This window comes from Macrotis lagotis, chromosome 1 (genome assembly GCF_037893015.1).
Source record: "Macrotis lagotis isolate mMagLag1 chromosome 1, bilby.v1.9.chrom.fasta, whole genome shotgun sequence".
NCBI classification, from domain to species: Eukaryota; Metazoa; Chordata; class Mammalia; order Peramelemorphia; family Peramelidae; genus Macrotis; species Macrotis lagotis.
In genome coordinates, this window is record NC_133658.1 from 887762547 (window position 1) to 887782058 (window position 19512).

At 35.1% G+C, this 19512-nt stretch overlaps 1 protein-coding gene across 4 annotated transcripts in view; it reads right to left on the reverse strand.

The window, feature by feature from the left end:
- Nucleotides 1–19512, reverse strand: part of LOC141509213 (calmodulin-binding transcription activator 1-like) — an 849778-nt gene that overhangs the window by 806554 nt on the left and 23712 nt on the right. The window contains exon 2 of one of the 4 annotated variants that reach the window (XM_074218571.1): nt 8838–8868. The exons of the other annotated variants lie outside the window; for them this stretch is intronic. Coding sequence (XP_074074672.1) covers nt 8838–8868 — 31 coding nt within the window. The remainder of the gene's footprint in view (nt 1–8837; nt 8869–19512) is intronic. 4 annotated transcript variants of the gene reach the window in all.

Consider the following 19512-nt stretch of genomic DNA (forward strand, 5'->3'; position numbering starts at 1 on the left):
CATGGGGCAAAGTCAACAGGTAGGGCCTTGGCACCTGATTGTGGAGGGACAAGGCTACTGAACAACAACCACATGAGAAAGATTTGGCAGCATTCATTAACTATGAGTCAACAGTCTGATGTGACTGCCAAAAAAAAAAGTGAATGCAATATTGGGCTGCATTATTAATATGTGTCTAGTGTCCAGAATGAGGGACCTCTTTAAGTTGCCATTACTGCTCTTTATTAGGTTGACCCACTCTGCACACTTGTGTTTAATTCTGAGCATACCATTTTAAGAGAAACACTGACAAACTAAGTGCACATTCAGAGTAAAGCAAGCAGGACAGTGAGGCCATTCAACTAAGTTAAATATGAAGATCTGAAAGAACTGTGGACATTTAGTCTAGAGAAGATTGAGGGAATAAGAAGGATGTATCTCTTTTCACATATCTATAGAGCTGTGATAACAAAGAATTCATATAATACTATATGGATCTAATGAGGAGAATGAGAATGAACATGGAAATTACAAAGAGACAAACTTCAGCTTATAAACTGCCAAATAACTAGAACTACTCATGAATGAAAAGAGGTCTCTCAAAGTTCAAGGAAAGAGAAAGGACGCACTCCTCTATGACAATGACAAAGAGATACCAATTCGGAGGTGAAAGCGGAGCTAAATGACCTCTGAGGTGTCTTCCAACGCTAATATTCTATGCTTCTATAAATATTTTTCATATCAAAAGAGAAATATCTGAAATTAAACTAAAAACTCTATTAACCAATCCTCTATATTAAAATACAAAGAAAATATTTGCCTTTTCAAAGTGAAACACATGGGGTAAAAAACAAAGTAGAATTGTAATGGGTGGGGAAGGCAGATGGGGAGGCATGGTTGGAGATACCCAGGAAGCACTGCAGAGGCCCCAAAGCAAAAAAAAAAAAAAAAAGGCTCAATTTTGACCTGCCAAAATCCAGGAAATACCTCTCTCTAGGACTGAGTTTTCTTATCAGCAAAATGAGTTGGAACAGATTAAGATAAGACCCTTCCTAGCACCAATATTTTATAAAAATCAAATTTTCTTTTATTTATCTTATTTAAACTTTAAAACTGTGCTCTATAAATCATGTACTTGAATGACCCAATGATCTATAACTAGGTATTCAGTGTTCACATCCAAAATCCTGAAATAAAATTTTCCTTTTATTTTTATAGCATAAAGCTAATAGATGGCAATCACTGGACATTTAGCTGTGAAAATTACTGATTACAAAATATGAGAATAAGTCAAATCAATAAGCATTTATTAAGCATCTACTATACCAAGTACTAAGTAAAGTGCTCCCTAGGGATACAAAAAAAGCAAAAACAGTGCCTATCCTCCAGGGGCTCACAATCAGAGGAGAAAATAAGATAGGGCCAAGATAAAGTGGGGGCTGACCTCACAGAGAAATCACTGACATTAAAGAGGATGGAAAAGGGTTCTTGCAGAAAGTAGAATTTTAATTGAGACTTGAAGGAAACCAGCCAAGCTTGGAGGCAGAGAATTGCAGGACCCAGGGACAGTCAGTGAAAACCGAACAGCAAAGATTTGAATCATGGTATAGAAGAGAACTCAGGAAGGGAGGAAGGTGTAAGAAGATTAGAAATATAGGAAGGGGCCAGGCTATGAGGGGGTTTTAAAAGTCAAACAGGATTCTCTATTTAATTCTGCAGCCAACCTGAGAAAACTAGAGTTTATTAAATATGGGGGGATAAAGTGGGTAAGGAAGAATAACATGATCAGACCTTCCCATTAAAGGAATATCATTTTGGTGTCCAAGTAAAAAAGTAAAAACTAACTTTCCCCCAGTATTTCCTAAATGGCTAAGATGACAGAGACTTTTTCAAAGGATTGGCTTGAAAGAAGTTTGCCTTATTAAGAAATGATTACATGGGGGTGATGACTACACTTGATGGACTTGCTCATTCCATTAGTGCAACAGTCAGGCACAATACTTTATTTTTCTTCCTTTAAGGACATGATTTCTCTCTCATCACATTCAACTTAGATCAATGTATACTATGGAAACAATGTAAAGACTAACAGACTGCCTTCTATGGGGGGGAGGAATAAAAAAATAAAAAATTAAAATTAAAAAATGATTAAGTTCTGAAAATCTGAACACACAATTAAATATTTTACAGAGATGATTGTTAGAAGGTTATAGGGTATATTTTTTTTGCACTATAACCTAAACAACTATCCTGGACCTTAATCACTTCTTTCCTTATATATACACATAAGTGGTGATCTCATCAGATCCAATGGGCACAACTGTTATCTTTTTTGCAGATAGCTCTTAGATTTATATATCTAGGTCTAGTCTCTCTCCTGAGACCCTAGTCCTACTTTTATCATGTGACTACTGGACAACAAATGTCCTGTTAACATTATGTCCGAAACAAAACTCTTGCTCTATGCCTTCTGCTTAATTCCTGTTTCTACTGAGAGCACTGCCATTCTTCTGTCCCCCAGATTTGCAATCTTGGAGTAATTCTCGACTCGTCTCTCTCCTTCCTCACCTTCCCACAGGTAGTCAGTTGCCAAGATTTATAATTTCTACCTTCACTACATCTCTTTCAACCTTTCCTTTCCATGTAACCACCATTCTAGATCTGACCTTCAATTCCTCCCACCTGGACTATTACGATAGCCTCCAAATTGTCTCCCGCCCCCTAGACTCTTCCCTCTCCAAGCCATACATCACACAGCTTCCAAGTGGATATTCCTAAAGCAAAGGTCATTTCCCCTGCTCAGTAAGTTCTAATGGCTTCCAATTCCTTCTGAAATCAAATTTTGTTTAATTGTTTTTCAATCATATCTTACTCCCTGTGACCCCATTCTGGGCAAAGATATTGGGATGACTGACCATTTCCTTCTCCAGAAAACTAGAGTAAACAAGTGAAGTGACTCCCCCAGGGTCACTCAGGAAGTATCTGAGATCAGATCTGAACTCAGGAAGATGAGCCTTCCTAACTAACTCCAGGCCCAGCACTCTGGGCACTATGGCACTTCCTAGCTGCCCCCTAGAATCAACTACAACTCCCTTTATTCATCCTTTTATGCCCTCCAAAATTTGCATCCTTTGTGAAGTCTGTGTCTTTCTAGGATAACTGCACATTGCTCTAAATTACATAAACTAGTCACTACAACCAAATAGCCAACGTATCAGTCAACATGCAGTAAGTGTCTGCTGCAAGCCAGGCATTAATTATCCCAAGCACTGAAGACAAAGAGAAGCCCAAGATACTTTTTGCTCACCCAGAACAGCTCTCCCCCTAAAGGGTCTCTGGTCACGCCACCTCCTGCACAAGGTATACCTTTCTTTCCACAACAAAATGACTTTCTATTTTTGACTCATCCCCTAACAAAATACTAGCTCCTTGTAGGTAAGAAACACCCTATTTCTGTCTGTGTTCCACAGGGCACACACAATGCTCAGATTATGTGCTTGGAATGAGTGGACAAACAAAGTTTTCTCCGGTAGCCGCCATCTGACAACTGAAGAAGGTGAAAGACTCAAGCATGTGCAAGTTAGGCTAGGACAACAAAAGAGTTGTCCTACTAGGAAAGGAATCAAGAATACCAGGGTGTGTTGGGATGTGTCAATAGTTTATCACTCCCCCAAAGAGAGCTGACTACTCACTAATCCATCCATTCTGGTGGGCAATTTGGAATTAGGCCTAAAGGGTCATTCTAACTAGTGTAAACCCTTTGATCCATCAATGCCACCACTAGGAATCACCAGAGCAAAAGTATTTATAGTGGCTCTTTTTGTAGTGTCAAAGAATTGGAAATCGAGGGGATGCCCATCAACTGGAGAATGGCTGAATAAATTGCATTATATGAATGTGATGGAGAACTACTTTTCCATAAGAAATGATGAGCAGGCAGATTTCAGGAAAACCTAGAAAGATTTAAGTGAGCTTATGCTGAGTGAAGTGAGCAGAACCAGAACACTGTACACAGTAATAGCAACACTGTGATGATCAACTATGATAGAATTGGCTCTTCTCAGCAATACAATGATCAAGAACAACTCTAAAAGCTTTCTGATGGAAAATGCCATCCACATCCAGAGAAAGAACTATGGATTCTGAATGTAGACCAAAACATACTATTTTCACTTGTTAATCTGTTTTTTTTCTTTCTCATGGTTTTCCCTTTTGTTCTGCTTCTTCTTTCACAATAAATGTCCATGAAAATATGTTTAACATGACTGTGCATGTATAAAGGGGAGAGGGAAGGGACGGGAAGGGAGAAAGTTTTACAAAAATGAACTGAAAACCATCTCTACATATAATTTGAAAAGAATACTATTAAAATTTAAAAAATGATGAGTGGGGCAGTTAGGTGGTACAGTGGGTAGAGCACCGGTCCTGGAGTCAGGAGTACCTGAGTTCAAATATGGCCTCAGATACTTGATAATTACCTAGCTGTGTGGCCGTGGGCAAGCCACTTAATCCCATTGCCTTGCAAAAAAAAAAAAAAAAAAGAGCAAGATGATTTCAGAAAAACCTGGGAAGACATATATAAACTGATGCAAAATGAAGTGAGAACACTGCATACAGGAAGAGCAATATTATACAATGATCAACTGTGAATGACTTAGCTATTCTGATCAATACAATGATCCAAGACAATTCCAAATAACTTATGATGTAAAGTGCTATTCACCTTCAGAGAAAGAATGCAAATTACTCAAAATGCAAATTGATGCATAATTTTTTCACTTTACTTTTTCTTTGGGGGTTTTTTGCACCATAGCTAATATAGAAATGTGTTTTGCATGATTTCACATGTATAATCAATATCACATTTCTTACCTTCATATGGGGGAGAATGCAGAACTCAAAAAATTTTGAAATCAACATTAATAACCTTTTAAAGTTATTTATTAGCTAGCTTTTAAAATTCAATTTTTGTAAGATTGAGTTTCACATTTTTCTCCCTCCCTCTTCTCTCCCTTCCGCTTGACAGTCAGTAATCTAATAAAGGTTATAGTTATATATGTACAAGCATATTCAACATATTCCCATATTAGTCATCTTGTGAAAGAAGAATCCAAACATAAGGGGAAAAAAGTCATGAGAAGAAAAAAAACCATAAAACAAATTTTTAAAAAGTTAAAATACTAGGCTTTGGTCTGCATTCAGATTTGATAGTCCTTTCTCTAGATGTGGATGGCATTTTCCAACACGAGTCTTTTTAGAATTGTCTTTGATCGTTGTACTTCTGAGAAGAGCCAAGTCCATCATAGTTGATCAAAGTTTTAAAAGTGAATATTAAAAATTGTTTTCATATGTAACTGGGAAAAATAAAAACAAATTTTTTTAAAAAGACTTTACCAGTCTTTGGAAAAGAGCAAGGTACAGTTAGAGACAAGGATCTAGATGTGTTAGCCTCTGAAGGGACTTTCTGACCTGAATATCCTGTGAAAGTCTGAGTATGAGACCACTCCAGCCTGCTCTAGCAGCAGTCTCAGATGATCTCTGACCCTGGGATATAAGTAGAGAGAAATGAAAAGATCAGGACTAGAAATGAGAAGATGGGGTGTAAACCTAGGACCACCTCAAGGGTTTTAGTGAACCAAAAGCTCAATATATATCAATGATATAACATGATAGGTATGAAATGGACATAGGCTGAAGAAGGTAAGGGTGATGTGGAAGCCATTATATGAACCCATCCTAGTCTGACCACTTCTGGAATACATGTTTAATATAAAAAGTTAATTATTTAGATAGTGCTTTAAAGTTTGCAAAGCCTTATAGCCCTGGATAGGTAGATGCTATTATTATCCTCATTTTACAGATGAGAAGCCTCAGACAGGTGAAGTGACTCGGCTCAAGATCACAGCTACTAAGTCATTCACAGCTGATCATTGTATAATATTGCTATTCCTATATGCAGTGTTCTCACTTCATTTTGCATCAGTTCATATATGTCTTCCAAGGTTTTTCTGAAATCATCTTGCTCATCATGTTTTTTTATCTTAATAGTATTTTTTTTTCAAATTACATGTAGAGATGGTTTTCAAAGTGTCACATTTGTCCTGAGGTCTTCCCAACTCCAGATCAAGAGTTCAGCTCTAGATAAGATACAGTATTTTAGGAAGGACTCTAAAAGGAAGGGGTGAATTTGAGTAAGGACTCTTAGAGGTTGGATGAGTACTTATCAGGGATACCATTAAAGGATTCTTATCCAAGCATTAAATGCTTAGCCTCCATGGGACCTTCCAACTCTGATATTCTCTAATTTTAATCTTTGGAAAGTTATCCCCAACATCCATCCCAAATTTGGCTCTCTGAAATATACAATCATTGTTCCCAATTATTCCCTTGGAGAGCAAAGAGAACAAATTAAATTCCTCTCATTTGACAATCTTGTTAACTGCTTAGGTCCTTTTTTAGCTCTTTTCATCTCCACGCAAAACATCCCAATTCTTTCAAGTGAGTTTTCACATGTTCTGGATCCCAAGTCCTTCCCATCCTGAAGGCCCTCCTCTATACCTCTCTAGCCAATATTTTGTATTTACTTCTCTGGGTAAAGGTTGTTTCCTAGTCCTTCTGGGCAGAGGTTTATCCCCAGAGTCTCAACCAGTGCCTGGCACTGTTCAGCAAATGCTTGTTTAATCAAAGAACGGACCCCACACAATTTTAGAACTTAAGAAACATCTAAAATAAGTCCATTCTCCTATAGAAAACTCCAATATTCCAGGCAAAGTGATTATTTTGCTTTCCCCTAAAGACCTCTAGTGACAGGCAACTTAAAAACACTAACACCTTCCCCCTGAACCTCAGGAGGTTCCCTGAATTTAGGGACATCTTTAATTATTACAAAGTGTTTTAAAAAACATACTGAGCAAAAAAAAAATATATATACCTCTAATTTTCACCCATTTGCCCTAATTCTGCCCTCAGGACTAAGGAAAACAAATCAAATCCTTTTCCAGCATGACAATCCTCTGGCTGCCCTGCCTCACCTTCCATTCACCAAATTTTCTTTTACCTAAACTAAATATCCCTAGGTTCTTTCAATATACCCTGGTATAATATGATTTTCACTCACTTCATCCTAGTGGCCCATTCTCTGAAATTAACTCCAGTTTGTAAAAATTGCTAATAAAATGTAGTGGGAGAAATTTAAGCACAATAATCCAGATGTGATCTGACTATACTCTAATACAAGATTTCTATCTTTACTCTAAACATTATGTTAAATTAAAATCCAAATTTAAAAGTTTCAAAGGACTGAAAGCAGGAAGGAGTGTACCCCATCCCTCAATCTTACATACAGATGAGAAAAATGAGACCCAGAGAAATAAAGTGACTTCTCCAAGGCCATAGAAGTCCAGGAATTAAACTCATGTTTTATGGCTCCAAAAATTCCTTTCCCTTTTTGTGATACCACATAGTGATATCAAAAATCAAAATCAGTTATATGGTAAACCCTGCCAGGACTAAATAACATGCCTCAGAACTGCTTTTTCATTATTTGTTTTAGTGGTAATTATTATTAAGCTGAAAAAAAGCTCACATGATTCAAAAAATCAAAATTATACTTATCAGTTTATTACTAAAAAACTATTTACATAAGATTCCTAAGCCTCACCTCTCCTTGTCTCCTCCTCCAACTACAGAGGCAAAAAGTCAAAAGAAAAAGTTTGACTAATAGAAAGTTCATAGGAAGTTCTGTATTAATTATATACTATTAAACCCTTTGTAATTTTATGGGCTTGTTCATGCTCCCTGCACTTCATCCTCCCAAGGGAGGCAACATGGACCATAAAACTTTAAAGCCCAGAATACCAAATCACACCAGCCTTTACCTTCTTTCTCCCTTATCTTAAAGGACTTTTTCTTTTCTTTTAATAAATAAAAAAAAATTGCCTGTGAGATCAAGGTAGAGACTAAACACTAAATTGTCTATATAACAGTAATCATGATTTTGACTATTATATATCAACAATAGTAATCTCTCTGAATAAGCTGTCTAGGTATAATTCTGAAAAATGAGATGTAACATGAAAGTAAGAGTTTAATAGATGATTTATTTCCATTTTTGCTACCACAACCAAAACTTTAATTTCCTGATCTTTGAAATTCCTTCTAGAAGCCAAAAGCTGGATGGCACCATATAGAACCTGTACGCACTGCTTTTTCAATAGCACAACAATGTAGTGCTATTGAAAATGCTTCAATCTCCCACACTGATACCAAAGCAAGGAGTGGTGAATCTGCCTGAAAGGCTTTTAAAAAAGGAAAAGTGGAATGGCTGTGTAAGCACTGCCTCAATAAAGTTTCTAAATATAGAGTTTTATTGGGGATGTGCAGCCATGGGCTCAAAGGGAATGAGAGTATGACAGACCAATGGGTTACCCTTAATCAGTTTTTAACTGTGCCATTTCTAGAGTTTTATGTTTATGCAGAAAATAAATTAAACATTTTTAAAACATAACAAAGACTTATGTTTCCTCCAATGCATTATGAAAATGGCATACTCAAAAATAAGTAAGTGGGAAAGGAATATTAAGAATTCAGGTCAGCAAAAGTCTAACCGCCCCTCACTTTCAATGTTAAGTATCCTAGTTTAAGGCTGGCAAATAACTTCTAGAAGAAAGTTTTTTTTCATGCTCTTAAGCTTTAGAAAAGTACCATTTTTAAAAAACTGTCTCAAATAAGTGAACTATTTTCAAAATCAATGATTGAAAGAGATCTTTTAAAATTTTTAATAACTTAAATAATAACACTTCATAATTTAATAATGTTCACCATAACAAATAAAAATGTAACTCAATAAATGTACTTGCCAGTTTTTAAATCGTTATGTAGCCACTGCAACTAAAAAAAAAAAAAATAAGGTACATATTAGTTTCTAAATTGTACCTTAGCATTTAATTCTAGTAGTTACACTTTGACACTGCAAAAAAGGGCAATTTCAACCAAATTACAGTTGTATCTTTAATTATCATTATCTGGGAAATGTGAATATGATATATGTTTTTACAAAATAATTATCTACAATACTCTGGAATAAAAATAACTGATAAAGCTTTTGAAATAGACAGGTGATTTGCATAGTTGACAGCTATAATTCCAAGGAATGAGTTATTCTTTCTAGTCAACCTTCAAATATTTTCCAAATGATTTTTACACATCAGTATGAGTTTTAAAAAATCTAAAATGTTGGATCAATTTTATTCATCTAAAGTTAAGAATTATGCAAAACCATATTTCTCATATTAATGTTTTCTTTAAACTGAAATTCGTGTGTCATTTTAACCCCCCAAAATCTTACCAATCTTCCTTAAAAGAACCAACTACTTTCTAACTTCTGTAAGGTAAGATGTAACGCTAAATTAACTAAATTCTAACCTGGAAATAACTAATGTATTTTATTTTGACTCATATTAATCAAAAATTAAAATAACTTTATTCCTTTGAATAATTATGAACACTGTTATTCAATCAAGTTGATTATGATTAATTTCCCAACCTCCAGACTGAACTCTTCAAAACAAGCTGGCGTAACAGTGTATCAAATTGCAAAATCTTCTTGGTAACATATTTGATCAACAACTGGCAGCAGTAAAATTAAAAGGATACTCTACAACTTTCTGCTTAGCTACTCTAATTGTGTGCTTAAATTTAATTAGGAATATACAAAATGAGTTAGGAGAACCCAAGCTCAAACTATTGCATACAAGTAAGTAATCACAGCAGCACATCTGACAATTAGTTACCTATAGGCATTAAAAGAATTGATTTAATTTTTTTATATATTTTTCCCTTTAGAAAGTCCCCTAAAGGAATTAAGTCCCAAGTATAATCTTAAAAAGCAAAGTTTTCAAAAACAAAGATTTAAAAAACCTAGTTTTCATAATCAATAACTCCTAAAATTACTTTTCTTGCTTTAATTTGATAAAAATTCCAAACCTTTCTTTCACTACATTTCAATTCGTATTTTGTTAAGTCAATAAACATTTATTAAACACTTACTATGAACCAGACCTGTGTTAAATGATGGCAAAGAAAGGAAGAAGACAGTTTCTGCCCTCGAGAAGTTTTCAATCGAATGGAAGAGACAGCATGCAGGCAACCAACTATGAACAGACTACTATGAGGATAAGTTAGAAAATAATCAACAGAGGGAAGGCACTAGAATAAAATGAGATCATGAAAGGCCTCCTTTAGAAGACAGGGATTAAAGAAATCCAGGAGAAACAATTAATGAAAATGTATGGATTCAGGAGATGAAGGATTTATTGGAAGAACAGCAAAGGGGTCAAGGTCACTGGATCACCATGTTGGGGGGCAGGGTAGAGCAGAGAGGAGTGGGAAAGAGGTTATGAAGATCTATAAACATCAAAAAGAGGATTTTATATTTGATACGGTCAGTGACATGGAATCATCAGAGTTCACTGAAGAGAGAGTGGGGTGACATAGTCAGACTTACCCTTTAGGAAGACCTCCGCAACAGGTAAATGGAAGATAGACTAGAATAGAGAGACTTGTGGCAAGGAGACCAACCAGAAAGTTATCAAGAGAGTCCAGAAGAAGGTAAAAATCCATAGACTTTGGCAATATATTGAATTGGGAGATGTAAGAATATAAAGAGTCATGGATAACAACTAGGTTGCCAACTTAGGTGAATGGGAGGATGTTGGTACCTTCCACAGTAATAGAGACATTTGGGGGAGAGGGGTTATTTGTAAAGATAATGAGTATGGTATTGGATATGGAGAATTATAGAGTATTACAGGCTATCCAAACTGAGCTATCCAATTGGAGACATGAAAAAAATCAGCAAAGAAGTTTGGTAGATCTTAGAATAATCAGCAGAGAAATGATTATTATATCCACTAGCATAAGTCTAGTGCAGGCAATGCCCTGGCTAGACACATGAGCAGCAGGCCATGGAGGCAACTGAATCAGCAGAATTCTCAGTCCACAGATAAGGTGGTCAGAAGGAGATTACAAGGGTTCCTTTGTTGATATAGGTATAGGACTCTCCTGAATTGCCCAAGCCAATCAGGTTGTAGTCCCAGACAGTTCCAAAGCAAAAGGAGCACTAGTATACCAGAGTTTGCAGGCACAAGTGAGCAGAGACCCTGGTAATACTTCCAGAGTAGAGAACAGTGCTTATGGTCACTCACAGACCAGAAAGGCCAGAACAGTAGAGTAAAACACATCTCTCCCTAGTTCAAGGGCGGGGAACCATTTGTTTGCCAAGACTCAAGACTTAAAAATTAGTTCAGCATTTAATTAATTCACATCTAAAAAGCTTCTAGATTTATTGAATTTTGAGTCCTACCTATAGTTGCACTGGCAATACCAGATCAAATAATTTCACAAGCCTTATATGGCCCACAGGCCAGATGTCCTCTACTACTGTCTTAGATCATATCACCTTGAAATAATTGAAAACTTAGGAACTTTCTGGGGTGGCTAGGTGGCACAGTGGATATAGCACCGGCCCTGGAGTCAGGAGGACCTGAGTTCAAATCCAGTCTCAGACACTTAATAATTACCTAGCTGTGTGGCCATGGGCAAGGCACTTAACCCCATTGCCTTGGAAAAACCTAAAAACAAAAACAAACAAAAAAAAAAACCTTAGGAATTTTCAGGAATAGTTCTGAAAAAAAAAGCTACACCAAAAATATGAAGCTTAGGATAGGGTCCCTTCCACCCTAGGAGTACAGCTTAACTTTAACATAAAGTTTAAGTCAAAAATCATGCTGGAAAAACAAACAAATGACAAGAAAATAGTCTGACCACTGAAAGTTAGTGTGGTGACAAGGGAGATCAAAACACAAACTTAGTAGAAGATAGCAAAGTCAAAACTGCTTCATCCTAAAACTGCTTTCATTCCAAAGAAAAATGTGAATTAGTCTCAGGTTGAAAAAGAAGTCCTATTTTTAAAATCAAATAAGAGAGATAAAGGAAAAAAGAAGTTAGAGTGATACAAGAAAATCATGAAAAAGCAATCAAAAATATAATAAAGGAAAACATCCTGTAGAAAACAGCACCTTAAAAAACAAAATAGGCCAAATGGTAAGAGGTACAAAAAATCCAATGAAGAGAAGAATTCCTTAAAAGAGCAAAATTGGAGATGCTGAAAAAAGCTTTTGACAAAATACAGCATCCATTCCTACAAAAAACACTAGAGAGTGCAGGAAAAAATGGACTGTTCCTTAGAATAATTAGCACTATCTATCTGAAACCATCAACAAGCATTATATTCAATGGGGAGAGGCGAGACGCATTCCCAATAAGATCAGGGGGTGAAACAAGGGTGCCCATTATCACCACTACTATTCAATATTACATTAGAAATGTTAGCTTCAGCAATTAGAGAGAAAAAGAAACTGAAGGAATTAGAATTGGGAAGGAAGAGACTAAACTCTTACTCTTTGCAGATGACATGATGGTCTACCTAGAGAATCCCAAGAAATCATCCAAAAAACTACTGGAAACAATTAGCAATTTTAGCAAAGTTGCAGGTTATAAAATAAACCCTCATAAATCCTCAACATATATATATATATATATGTATATATCGCAAGATACAGCAGGAAGAGCTAGAAAGAGAAATCCCATTCAAAGTAACCTCAGATAATATAAAATACCTGGGAGTCGATTTGCCAAGATAAGACTCAGAAACTTTTTGAAAACAATTATAAAATACTTCTCACACAAACTAAATCAGATTTAAATAACTGGGCAAACATCAACTGCTCATGGATAGGTAGAACTAATATGGTAAAAATGACAATTCTACCAAAACTAAACTACCTGTTTAGTACCCTACCAATCAAAAAACTGTAAGTAAATTCATATGGAGAAATAAAAAGTCAAGAATTTCTAGGAGCTTAATGAAAAAAAGTACAAATGAAGGTGGCTCAGCCCTACCTGATCTAAAATTATATTATAAAGCATCAGTCTTCAAAACTGTTTGGTATTGGCTAAGAAATAGAGTGGTAGACCAGTGGAATAGACTAGGTGCAAAAGCAGGAGACGATTACAGTAATCTGCTGTTTGATAAACCCAAAGAGTCCAGCTATTGAGATAAAAACTCCCTCTTTGATAAAAACTGCTGGGATAATTGGAAGTTAGTATGGAAGAAACTTAGATTAGACCAACACCTAACACCCTTTACCAAGATAAGATCCAAATGGTTACAGGACTTAGACATAAAAAACAATACTATAAGCAAATTAGAAGATCAAGGACTAGTTTACCTGTCAGATTTATGGAAAGAGGAGCAGTTTATGACTAAGGAAGAGTTGGAGAACATCACCAAAAGCCAACTAGATGATTTTGATTACATTAAATTAAAAAGCTTTTGTACAGATAAAATCACTGTAACCAAGATCAAAAGAAATGCAGTAAATTGGGAAACAAGCTTTACAACTAATGATTCTGACAAAGGACTCATTTCTAAAATAGACAGAGAACTGAGTCATATTTTTATTTTTTATTTTTTTAGGTTTTTACAAGGCAAATAGGGTTAAGTGGCTTGCCCAAGGCCACACAGCTAGGTAATTATTAAGTGTCTGAGACCAGATTTGAACCCAGGTACTCCTGACTCCAGAGCCAGTGCTTTATCCACTGCGCCACCTAGCCGGCCCTGAGTCATATTTTAAAAACAAAAAGCCATTCCCCAATTGACAAATGGTCAAAGGATATGCAAAGGCAATTTACAGATGAGGAGATCTAAGCAATCCATAGCCATATGAAAAATTGCTCTAAATCATTAATTATTAGAGAAATGCAAATTAAAGCTTCTCTGATGTATCATCTCACACCTCACAGACTGGCCAATATGACCAGAAAGGATAATGATCGTTATTGGAAGGGTTGTGGGAAATCTATTACACTGTTGGTGGAGCTGTGAACTCATCCAACCTTTCTGGAGAGCTATTTGGAACTACACCCAAAGAGCAACAAAAATGTGCATACCCTTTGACCCAGCAATACTGGGTCTATACCCTGAAGAGATGATGAAAAAGGGTAAAAAATCACTTGTACAAAAATATTTATAGCAGCCCTGTTTGTGGTGGCAAAGAATTGGAAATCAAGTAAATGCCCTTCAATTGGGGAATGGCTTAGCAAACTGTGGTATATGTATGTCATGGAACACTATTGTTCTATTAGAAACCAGGAGGGATGGGAATTCAGGGAAGCCTGGAGGGATTTGCATGAACTGATGCTGAGTGAGATGAGCAGAACCAGACAACAATCGGGAACAATTTTGGGCTGTCTGCAAAGGAGAGTGCCATCTGTATCCAGAGAAAGAGCTGTGGAGTTTGAACAAAGTTCAAGGACTATTCCCTTTAATTTAGGGGGAAAAAATGATATCTTATTGTCTGATCTTGTTACCTTTTAGACTTCTTGTCTCTTCCTTAAGGATATGATTTCTCTCTCATCACACTCAATTTGGATCAATGTACAACATGGAAACAAAGTAAAGACTGACAGATTGCTTTCCTTGGGGGTGGGGGGAGGGAAGTAAGATGGGGGGAAATTGTAAAACTCAAATAATATCTTTAATAAAAAAACAATTTAAAAAAATTTAAAAAAAAAAAAGCAAAATTTGGAATGGCTAAACAAGTTCCAGTATATGAAAGTTATGGAGTACCTACCACTGTTCTGTAAGAAATCATGAACAGCCAGACTTTAGAAAAGCATGAGAGGACTTGCTTGTACTGAAACTGAGTGAAGAAAGAACAGAAATAAAGTAATAACACATTAAGGGCAACATAGTGAAAGAGATCAACTGGATGAACAGTTCCTCTCAACACAGGTCAAAAACAATTGAGAGATCTGTTATAGAAAATGACATTCTTCTGTGTGGCCTTGGGCAAGTCACTTAACCCCATTTGCCTTGCAAAAAAAAACTAAAAAAAATGACATTCTTATCCAGAAAAAAATAAATGGAGTCTGAATGCAGAGCAAAGCATACTGTGTTCATGTTTTAAAATTTCTTTTATGTATTTTCTTTCTTTCTCATGGTTTTCCCCCCTGTTTGAGTTCCTCTTTCACCATATGATTAATATGGAAATATATTACATACGATTGTTCATGTACAACTTTTAACAGATTGCTCACTGCTATGGAGAGGGGGGAAGAGAGGGTGATAGAAAAATCTGGAAACTCATAAACTTACAAATGGATGGATATCGAAAACTACCTTTGTATGTAATTAGAAGTAAAATAAAATAAAGCTTTAAAAAAACAAAGCAAACTGACCAAATGGAAAAAAGATTTAGAAAAAATTCACTGAAGAAAACTCCTTAAAAAAGTAGAAATGACCAAAATGAACAAGGTATAAAAAACTCACTGAAGAAAATAATTCCTTAAGTGGGAAAATGGAAACTAATGACTCTATAAGACAACAAGAAACAAGAAAACAAAGTCAAAAGAATGAAAAATAAAAATATCAAATATCTCATCAGAAAGGAGATTAAAGAGAGATCATTTTAAGAATTATTAGACTACCTGAAAGCCATGATCAAAATAAGAGTTGAGACATCATTCAAGAAATTACCAAATTTAATTGGCCTGATATTCTAGAACCAGAGGGCAAATAGAAATATAAAGAACTACCAATAAGCTCCTGAAAGAGATCTCAAAATGGAAACTCCCAGGAATATTATAGCCAAATTCCAGATACAAGATTTAGTAGTTTCCCTTAAAGGAGTGGAGGGCTTGGAATGTGATATTCTGGAGGGCAAAGAAAACAGGATTTCAACCAACAATCGTCTCCCCAGGAAAACTATGTATAATCCTTCAAGAAGAAAAAAGTAAGCATGTATTGAAATAAAGGACTCTGAAGTATACCTGAAGAAAAGACTATTATAGCTGAATAAAAAATTTGACTTTCAAATATAAGACCCAAGAGAAACATAAAATGGTATTCAAGAAAGAGAAGAGATTCAATAAGGTTAAATTATTTACATTCCAATATAGGAAGAAGATAATACATGTAATTCCTAAGAACTTTATCATTATTAGAGCAATTAAAAGGAGTATATATAGAGAGGCATGGATGTGAGTTGAATATAATGCAATCATATCTAATAAAATTAAGGAGTGAGAAAGAGGAATGTACTGGTAAATGGGGAAAAGAAAAAGTAGAAAGGGATTCATTATCTCACATAAAAGAGGTATTAAAAGAGTTTTTACAACAGAGGGCAAGAGGGGGTATAGAGGAGGAGGGGTATGCTTGAACCTTACTCTCATCAGAATTGGCCCAAAAAGGAAATACACTCAGTTGGGAATAGAAATATCTTTCTTGCCCTGTAGAATGGCAGGAAAGTTGAACCTGAAGGAATACCCTTTAACTGGGTAATGATTGAACAAGTTATGCTATAGGAGACTGTGATAAACAGGACGCTCTCAGAAAAACCTGCAAAGACTTACATGAATTGATGTAAAGGGAAATGAGCAGAAACAGAACCAATAACAGCAATATTATAATCAACTGTAAATAACTTAGCTATTCTCAGCAATGCAATGATCCAAGACAATTCCAAAGGACTTATGATAAAAAATGCTATCCCATTTTCAGAGAAAGAATAGCTGGAGCCTCAAGGCAGATCAAAACATACCTTTTTTTACTTTACTTTTCTTGGGTTGCTTTTTTTGATCTGTGTTTTCCTTCACAACATGACCAATATAGAAATATGTTTTACATGACTGCACATGTTTAATCTACAGAAAACTGCTTGCCTTCTCAATGAGGGGAAAGAGAAAAAAAGGAAGGAGAGAATTTGGAAATCAAAATTTTTAAAAGCTACTGCAAAAAAATTTATAAGCAATTGGAAAAAATATATTTGAAAAAAGAAAAAAATATACTTATCAAATAATCAATCAACAACCATTTTATTAAGTGCCCATTATTAAGTTCAAGTCACTGCACTCAGTGCCAGAGATATAGACAAAAATCCCTGCCTTCAATATTATCAAAATACTACTTTTATCTCATTAGTAAACTGTATTTTTCAGAGACTTCACATCCATTAAAGCTTTTGATCCTCACAACAATCTCACGAGTTAAGAGTAGATAGATATTATTATATTCATTTTACAGATGAGAAAGAACTGAGGCCCAAGAATACTCAAGAAACTTGAATACAATTACACAGCAGGAAAGCAAAAGAATCAAAACCATAGTCAAATCTAGTGCTGTTTCCATTAAACTGTGTTCTCTAAAATTAATCTGTCTGCCAACTCCACTTTTTAATCCTGACTGAAGATCATCTTCAACTCCTTCCTTATACCTGACACCACACCAAGGAGTTAAGAGGCACCTGATAAATACTCTTTCCTATAATGCAAGAAGCTTTCCAAGATTAGCGAGGTAGTTTAACAATAGTTTTCTTTAAAATGTGTCAAATAAATGCCTATTACTATGAGATCCATTCTGAAGTACAGGGAAATTTTTAAAAAGCAAAATAACAAAAGTACAAATTAAAATATGAAAATAATTTTTAAGTAGTCTGACAGAAATTAAGTTTGAATCAAAATCATATACCATAATCCACAATACATCCCAAACAGATAAGTAACCTTAATACTAATGATTATACTATTAAAATATTGGAAGAGAAATAGGCCATATATCTCTCACAGCAAGGGGAAGGAGAAATCTTCTCAAACAGGAGATAGAAGCAATTACAAAAGATAAAACAGGTAACTTTGATTACTTGAAATTGAAAAGCTTCTACAGACATTAATGCATTGAAGATAAGGGAGGAAGTCAAATGAAAAAAAATCTATCAAATTTCTCTATAAAGGGTTTGATATCTAACATATGACAATTAACAGATATATTTATATAAAAATAGCCATTCCCAAATTGATAAATGGTCACACAATTCTCAAAAGAACTATAAAGTACTCACAACCACATAAAAGATTTCTCCAACTAATTAAAAGACAAAAATCTAAACAACCCTAAGGTTTCTCTTCACATCCCACAAATAGAAAAAAAACAACAAAAACTAGCAACAGTCAATGTTGGAGAGGTTGTGGTTAGACAGGCTACTATATTGCTGCTAGATTTAAGAAACAGTACAACCCATTTTGGAAAGTAATTTGAAATTTGTAAATAAAGTGACTAAAATGTTCATCCCTTTTGAACCAGAAACTCCTATAAACAATTACTGGGCCCTCTGAGGTCAGTGATAAGAAAAAAAGATCCTATATGCTCCAAAATATTCATAGCAGCACTTTTTTGTGATAAAGAAGAATTGGAAATAAGTATATGCCTATCAATAAGGAAATGACATATGAATGTAATGATATACCACCTCTCTGTAAGAAATTATGTGTGATGATTACAAAGAAACATGGAGGCATAGTTGATAGAGAATCCACCCTGGAGTCAGGAGGGCCTGAGTTCAAATCTTCCCTCAGACACTTAATACTTACTTAGCTTGAACAAGTCACTTAACACCACTGCCTTGCAAAAATCCAAAAAAATGAAAATGGATAGAGTGAAACAGTGTCAAAAACTTATTAACTACAACAATATACATGGAAATTAAACTTTAAAATGGTATATCACTCAAACAGAACTCAAAAGAAAAAAGACATCCCCAACATAGCCCTTCATGTCCAAACATGTTACACCATTGTGCATGTTTTCAGACTTTCTCAACATATCAATCAGATGTGTTGACTTTTTTTCCTACTCTAAAAATAAATGATTTGTGACCTGGAATAGGTCTTTAAAGGGGGAAGGATGCATGGGACACTGGTTATGTAAGAAACAGAAAACATCAAAACAAAAACAATTTAATTTTAAAAAGTTATATGTTGAAGTTATATACTCAAAAGTTATATACTCATTAGAGATATGAGGCTTCATATAAAAATCCCCTTTCTACATCCCACTTCAGTATATATTAATTTGTATGTTGCTATAATGATGGTTTCTATCACACAATTTTAAATGCTAATTCTTTTTAATGCCTGGGACTTAAGTCTTATGTTTTTGTTCTGTGCAATAACTTCTTAAGCATATTTAATACAGAATGTAATATTGAAAATATCCCTAGAAATACAAGGAACTTATTCAAATTTATAAAGAAAAGAGACATTTCCCAACTGATAAATGGTCAAAGGATATATGAAAAAGTAGTTTTCAGAGGAAAGAAGTCCAAAATATCACTAACTTGTGAAAATGTTCCAAATCACTAATAATTAGAGAAATGGAAACTCCACTCCACACAAAAGGAAAATGATAAATGTTGGCAGGCTAGGAGAAAACAAGTCCATGAATACATTGTGGTGGAGCTGTAAGTTGCTCCACCCATTCTGGAAAGCATTTTGGAACTATGCCCCCAAAGTTAATAAACTGTGTCCAAATATCAAAGAGATTACAGAGACAGGAAAACTACCTCTGTATACGAAAAATATTTATAGTAACTCTTTTCTGTAGTGACAAAGAGCTGGAAACCAAAAGCTTATCAACTA